General features: G+C 40.2%; 1 protein-coding gene across 1 annotated transcript; it reads right to left on the bottom strand.

The window, feature by feature from the left end:
* Nucleotides 1–431: 431 nt before the first annotated feature.
* EAH_00044170 (CMGC kinase, Dyrk family, putative) lies at nucleotides 432–4,500 on the bottom strand (the record flags this gene model as incomplete). The annotated part of the gene is made up of 6 exons (XM_013394875.1): nucleotides 432–652; nucleotides 1,119–1,350; nucleotides 2,003–3,274; nucleotides 3,441–4,186; nucleotides 4,303–4,366; nucleotides 4,486–4,500. The coding sequence occupies 6 exons, from the start codon at nucleotides 4,498–4,500 to the stop codon at nucleotides 432–434; spliced, it is 2,550 nt and encodes an 849-aa protein (XP_013250329.1).
* Between the last annotated feature and the right edge of the window lie 2,641 nt (nucleotides 4,501–7,141).

The following is a 7,141-nucleotide window of genomic DNA, read 5'->3' as shown; positions in this document are numbered from 1 at the left end:
TTGCAAAATCGTCCTTGCAAAAGACAAACCGCTAAACGCTCCATCTCAAGAACAGCAACAACAAGAAAAAGAAGAAGAGGAAGAAGAAGAAGAAAGAAAGTAAAGAAACACGTAGAGGGCCCCTTAATGGTTTTCTTGCCTTGCTAAGAAAGACAGAGACGTGGCGACAGCCGGTGAGAGAGAGGGTCTGTGTGCTGAACAGCAAAGGAACACAAAACAGCAGCTGCAACATGCTTTTGCTGCTGTTGTTGTTGCTGCTGCTGTTGCTGCTGGTGCTGCTGCTGCTGCTGGTGCTGCTGCTGGTGCTGCTGTATAGGAATCAGCCCTCTGCTGCTGTTCTCCCTCTACTTCTTGTTGGTGTTTCCCTTGCTTTCTGCTTCTTCTTCTTCTTCTTCTTCTTGCTGTCTCTTGCTGCACGGCGTGCTTGTCTATCACGCAGCCTTTCCTGCTGCTGCTGGAGCAGCAGCAGCAGCAGCTACTGCTGCTGCTGCTGGTGGGCCATCGAAGAAATGTATGCTTTCCTTTACAAAAGGGTGTTGCAGCGCTTCATCAGGTGTAAGGCGCTTCTGAGGGTCTAATATCAAACATTTCTCTAAAAGATCTCCCAACTGTCTCATCTTACGCCGTAAGAAATTCATCTTCGGGCTCGAACCTGTACATACACACAAACATAAACCTGCTGCTGCTGCTGCATTGGTGCTGCTGCTGCTATGTTTATATATATATATATATATATATATATATATATATTAACAATAAATAAACAGGTGTTGATTGAATACTTGCTTTATAAATCATCTTTTAGCCAAGTCGGTTTTATCAGAAGAGAGTTAGTGCTATGGATAAATACACAGGAGATAAAGAGTTATAATAAATAAATTCTTTAAAGAAAACACTCTATAAATGAGTCAATGCAATAAACAAATAGAGAGTAAATAAAGAGTAAATAAAGATAAATATATAAAATAAGACGAAGAGAGAACTGTATTAATGCATTAGCTTCAAGCTATGTTTGTCATATATATATATATATATATATATAAATATAGATATATATATATAATGAGTAGATAAAGGCTAAATAAAAATTAAAGAAATAAATAATATTAATGAATTACCTTTAAGCCAAGTTTGTTTTTCTAGAAGAGAATCAGTAATACTTTTCGTAGGTCTGAGGTCGTGAAGGATGCGAGTTGTGTCTCTCTTAGAAAAAGAGTCTTTAACCCTATGTATGAAATCTAAGTCTTCAGTAAAATGCAGAGAAGACAGCATACCCGCTCTTATTAATTTGTTAGGAGGCTTTCCTTTGTACTCCATTATACACCGCAACATGTCGTTGTTCGTGCGACCCTTCATCACATACAATAAACAACAAACCCTAAACCCTAAACCCTAAACCCTAAACCCTAAATATCAACAAACCCTAGAGAGAAATAACAAATAAAAATACAAGAGCAAGATCATTAAACCCTCGCCCCCCCTTCCCAAAGAGCGCTGACTGAAAAACCCTATTTATTTATTAACACCGCAGAATAAAATAAAGAAGAGAATCAGCGAATGCTAATTAATACACTCCTCAACCCTAAAACCCTTTAAAGGCCCTTCTAAAACCCTCAAAAACCCTTTAAAACCCTAACCCCCCTTCGAAAGAACTTCAGCAAACACTTTGAAGACAAAGAAGCCTTTAAAAGGAGTAAGCAGAATAGTAAGCTGAACACAGAGTAAATAGAAGAGTAAGATAAATAGAGTAAACAGAAGAGTAAGATAAATAGAGTAAATAAAAGAGCAATATAAATAAATAGAAGAGTGAGATAAATAGAGTAAATAGAAGAGTACGATGAATAGAGTAAACAGAAGAGTAAGATGAACACAGAGTAAATAGAAGAGTACGATGAATAGAGTACATATAAGAGTAAGATGAACACAGAGTAAACAGAAGAGTAAGATGAATAGAGTAAATAGAAGAGTAAGATAAAAAGAAATAAAGGTGTGAGAGCCGCACCGGGAATAAGACCTGGCCTGTAGCGAGTTCATAGAGAGTTGCTGCTGCACTCCAAACATCAATTTGCGAGTCATATTTAGCCCCCAAGATGATTTCAGGGGCTCTATAGAATCTACTGACAAGATAAGCAGTAATATCGTTATCACTGACATCGCTAGCACTGCCTAAATCGCATACTTTAAGGGTGCTGAGCCGCTCATTTAACAGGATATTATCAGGCTTTAAGTCTGCATGCATTATCTTGCAGCGACGCATATGGCGAAGAGCAATAAACAGCTGCTTAGCAAACGAATGAATTGCTGTAGGGCTTAACCCTTTACCCCCTCCGAAGGTTTTTAATGCAGTTCTTAGATTACCCCACAGCCATTCAAAGACAAGACAGTAATGCCCTTTATAATCGAAGCAGCGTAGAAGCCTAACAATATGTCTTCTATTATCTTTATCTGCTGCATTTAATAGCCGAAGTATATTCATTTCTTTCTCAGCAGCTCTTCGCATCATGTCGTTCCTTCGTATACACTTCACAGCAACAAATACGCCTTCTGTGGTGTCTACGCACTTCAATACGCTGCTAAAGACGCCTTTTCCTACAGAGTCGCTTTCAACTCTATACCTCCCCCCTAATAACTCCCCAACAGTAGCTTTGTAATAGCCCTCGCTGTCATCACAGTCTTCTAATGATGTTAGATCTGCTGCTGCTGCTGCTGCTGCTGCTGTTGCTGCAGATACACCTCGACGCTGCACACCTCCACGACGCATATTACTCGAACGAGGAGCAGCAGCAGAAAACATATCTAATTCATCTTCATCTCCGTCAAACCCTTGATCTTCATCACCTGCTGACTCTGCTGCTGCTGTTGCTGCTGCTCCACTGCTACCAGCAGCAGCAGCAGCAGCAGCACGCTCATGGTCTTCCCGCATGCGAATTATAAATGTACGCAGCTTCAGCTTCTGCTCTCCTAGCATTTTCTGCAGTGAAGACATATCTAACCCTTTCAAAGAGCCTCCACCACCTGCTGCTGCTGCTGCTGAATCCCCGCTGCCTGCTGCTGCCTCCTGCGAGGCAGCCGCTGCCCCCTTTAAACCTTCATCATCATCATCTGCTGCTGCTGCAGCAGCAGCAGCAGCGGCTGCTGCTGCTACTTCCTCGCTGTCGGAAACGCTCTCAGGAGATGACAACCCCCCTCCAGGAGACAAACCCTCTGCTGCTGCTGCTGCAGCAAACAGCGAAGCAGCAGCAGCAGGAGGAGGCAACGAAGAGTCGCTCCCTGCCTGATGCGAAACATCCACAACACACCCTAAACCCTAAACCCTAAACCCTAAACCCTAAAGGCAGGTTCGACTAAACCCTAGACCCTAATTGCAGCTTCCATGCCCCACTCTCCCCTAACCTAAACCCTAAACCCTAAACCCTAAACCCTAAACCCCGTGAACTTACCGCTATGGTTGTTTGTGGAGTGCTGCCTTCTGCGTTGGGGCTGCCCTGCGAATTTGCTGTTGCTGTTGCTGCATCCGCTGTGTTGCTGCCGCCGTTGCTGCTGCTGGAGTGGTTGCTGCTGCTGCTGCTGCTGCTGCTGCTGCTGCAGTTGTTGGTGTTGCTGAGCTTTGCTAGGAGCGCAGCTCTTTGCTTTCTTCTCTCTTCTAGGAAGCGTCTGTCTCTCTCCTCATCGGAGAGAAGTTCGTCATCATTTAAACCCCCGACATCATTTACATCTTCTCTTTGTTTGTCTCCTTCTCTGCTTCTTTCTCTGCTTCTTTCTCTGCTTCTTTCTCTCTCGTCTTCTCTGTAGCCTCTGCTTGGCTGCGGACTTCGACTGAGAGTTTTTTGACTCTTTCGGTATGGAGACGACCCCTTAGAACGAGCAGCAGGAGAGAGTGAAGCTTCTCTGTCTCTGTCTCTGTCTCTATCTCTGTCTCTGTCTCTTTCTCTGTCTCTTTCTCTGTCTCTCTCTCTGTCTCTGTCTCTGTCTCCTCCTTCACCTTCTTTGCCCCGTGGGTGCCGCCTGAATCTCCTGTCTCTGTCTCTGTCTCTGTCTCTGTCTTCTTTATATCTGTCTCTGTCTCTGTCTCTTTCTCTCTCTCTCTCTCTGTCTCTCTCTCTGTCTCTCTCTTTTCTCTCGCGTCTCTTAGAGGGCGATGTCTCTCTGCTGCTGCTGTGGCGGCGGCCTCTCTTGCGTGAATAACCTGAAAGAAAACCGCAAACCCTAAACCCTAAACCCTAAACCCTCGATAAACCCCTCTGAAAACAAACACTAAACGCTAAACCCCTAAAACCTTAACCCTCGTTTAGCTTAGCTTACTGTCGCGGTCTCTGTCTCTGTCTTCGTGCGCCTCTTGCCTTCTGCGAGGGTTTAGCCTAGATCCCTGAATATGCATGCACAAAATAAAAGAGTAAACCCTAAACCCTCTTTATTCACATTCAGGTGTACGAGCACCAGGGCAGCTGCTGCATCTTCCCCCCTCCCCCTCTTCTTTCTTCTTACCTCTTCTCGCGCCATATTTTCGTGGTTCGCGTTTAGAGTCTAGGGTTTAGGGTTTAGAGAACGAAACCCTAAACCCTTGCAAATGCACAAGGTAAGAAGCTCCTATAAGAAGCCCCCACCAGCAGGGCTAACAGCCCGAGCTTAGCGGATGAAGATCAGCAGCAATTCAACGCACACAAGCAAGAGCAGTTTATTTAAAGACAATTAATCAAAAAAAAGAAAAGAATTACGTTCAAACAGTAAACAAATATACACCCTGAAGCAGCGAAACCCAGCTCACGTACGCGAAGAAGAAACAAGGGAATCTGAGGTGTATCTGCAGCTCTGCTACAAGCAAAATGAATTCTCAGGAGTGCGTTTTCAGTTTAAAAAGAAAATAATGAATAATTATCAAGGAAAGCTGAAGTCTAAATACGTTGTTCTTGGCAAGTATCTGCCTATACACCCCAAACTGCGGACGGCGGCGCTGCGCTGATCTTCACCCGTTTCCCCTCTAAATTCCTTTCTGCTTTGCAATTATAATAAACAAATCAAAGACTTCCAAAAAAACAGAAAAGACGAATAAGTTGAAGCCAACTTGTCGATGTTTCCCCCGAAACCTGCATGCGCCGTCAGCCCCATTGAGCTGCAGTGTATCCGCAGCTCGACTACTGCTTGCGTTTGTATATTATATTTTTCTCCTGTTTCAGTGGAATTATTTCTAAAATTAAGATTTATAAAGGCTTTTTTCTTCAGTTTACTCTTCTTCCGCTAGAGAAGAAACTGCTGAAGCCTTTTTTTCTCTCTATTCCCCTCTTCCTCCCCAGCCTCAAGATAACAGCGCGAGCAGCAGTCGAGAAAAAAAATTTTCCGGGAGAAGTTTTTTTGTTTAAATATCTTAAGGGATGAGTTGTGCATTAATTGAATATGTCTGACGAATAAGTATATATAGGATGTTTTATTTAAATTCTCCCCGTTGTATTAACGCTGCCTCCCCCCATTTAAAGCTTCCTTTCCCTAATAAGATCAGCAGCTGCTGATTACTCTCTTCTTTCTCCTCGTGTTGTCTCCAATTCTATTAAGGGTTATCTCTGCTGTCTGCATGCAGACACCCCAGCTGTCTATACACCCGAGTTACTTGTATGCACGCAGACAGTTCGAAAAGAGTAATAGTAAGAGATATCCTAGAATACCTCAAGATGCAAACATAAAACAACAAATATATTTCTCTGTATTCACAGACGCTGCATGCAGACTGCTGCTGCCTTTTCCTTCTTTTTTTCTGTTTTTACTCCTTTTGCAACTGAATATATTTAAAGTTAGAAAGACAATTGAACTAAATAAATAAATGAGGAAATTAACAAATAAATTAATAATTAAATTTATTAATTAGTTAATGCATTGCCTGCCGGTCAAGTGGGTTTATAATAATGACTTCCTATATTACTAAATATAATTGATTTGTAATTAATAATAAAATGTTTTATTATTAATAAAAACAAAATAATTTACCTCAAGGAGCAAACACAAAAAGAAGGGGAAGAGAAAAAGAGACAAAGAGAAAACAGAGAAAGACAAAGAGAAAAAGAAGAGACAGACAGACAGACAGAAAGAAAAAGAAAGAAAGAAGTAAAAAGCAGAGAAAAGTAAAAGAAGGATAGAGAAAGACAGAAAGAAAAAGAAAGAAAGAGAATAAAAAAGAAAGAAAGAGAATAAAAAAGAAAGAAAGAGAATAAAAAAGAAAGAAAGAGAATAAAAAGGAAAGAAGTAAAAGGAGGGAAGTGAATAAATAAATAAATAAATAAAATTAAAAGTAAGATAAAGAAAGAAAGAAAGAAGAAAGAAGTAAGAAGAGAGAAAGAAAGAAAGATAAAAGAGTATAGCTACCCACAACACAAACAAAAACAACGAGAGGGCCTTTGTGTCTAAACCCTAAACCCTAAACCCTAAACCCTAAGTGCGAACCCTAGCATTAAGGGCTAACTCTAAACACTAAACCCTGGAGGCAACACAAGCTGCTGGGTTAGCAGAAGAGGCTTCAAGTTTAGGGTTTAGGGTTTAGGGTTTAGCTAAAAACAAACCTAAATACGATAATAAGAATAAACAACAAGCGAAGACTGACTTAAAACAAAATAAAGAAAAAGAGAAGAGTTATATAAAAGGAGAACAGACAAAAAGAGAAGAATAAACAAAAATGAAAGGATAAATTAAAAGATTAATAAACAAAAAGAAAATATTTAATTAAAAGAAGAAGTCTGCTTCTCCAGCACAAAGGCGACAGAACGCGAAGACCGTCGTTGCTCTGCTGTCTGTACACCGCAGCAAAACGAAATAAATAAGTAAATAAATAAATAAATAAATAAAGATTACAAATAATTAAACGAACAACGAACAGAAGGAGACAGAAGAAAAAACGAAGAGACAACGAAAGGAGACAGACAAATAATGAGAAAACAAAAACTAAAAGATTAAATAAAATAAACAAAGGGATATTAACAAACAGAAAATAAAATAAAATAAAAATAAAATAAAATAAAATAAAATAAAATAATAGGAGAAGGTTAGAGAGGAAAAATAAATAAAAACAAAAAAAAAATAAAAAAAAGAAGACGGGGAAAAACAAATAAATAAAAAAGAATAAACAAACAAATAAATAAAAAAGAATAAACAAACAAAT

The sequence above is a fragment of the Eimeria acervulina genome, genomic scaffold (genome assembly GCF_000499425.1).
Source record: "Eimeria acervulina Houghton genomic scaffold, Eah_scaff604, whole genome shotgun sequence".
In the NCBI taxonomy this organism is placed as follows: Eukaryota; Apicomplexa; class Conoidasida; order Eucoccidiorida; family Eimeriidae; genus Eimeria; species Eimeria acervulina.
Note: the sequence above shows the minus strand (reverse complement) of the source record. Positions and strands in the feature narration are given on the sequence as shown.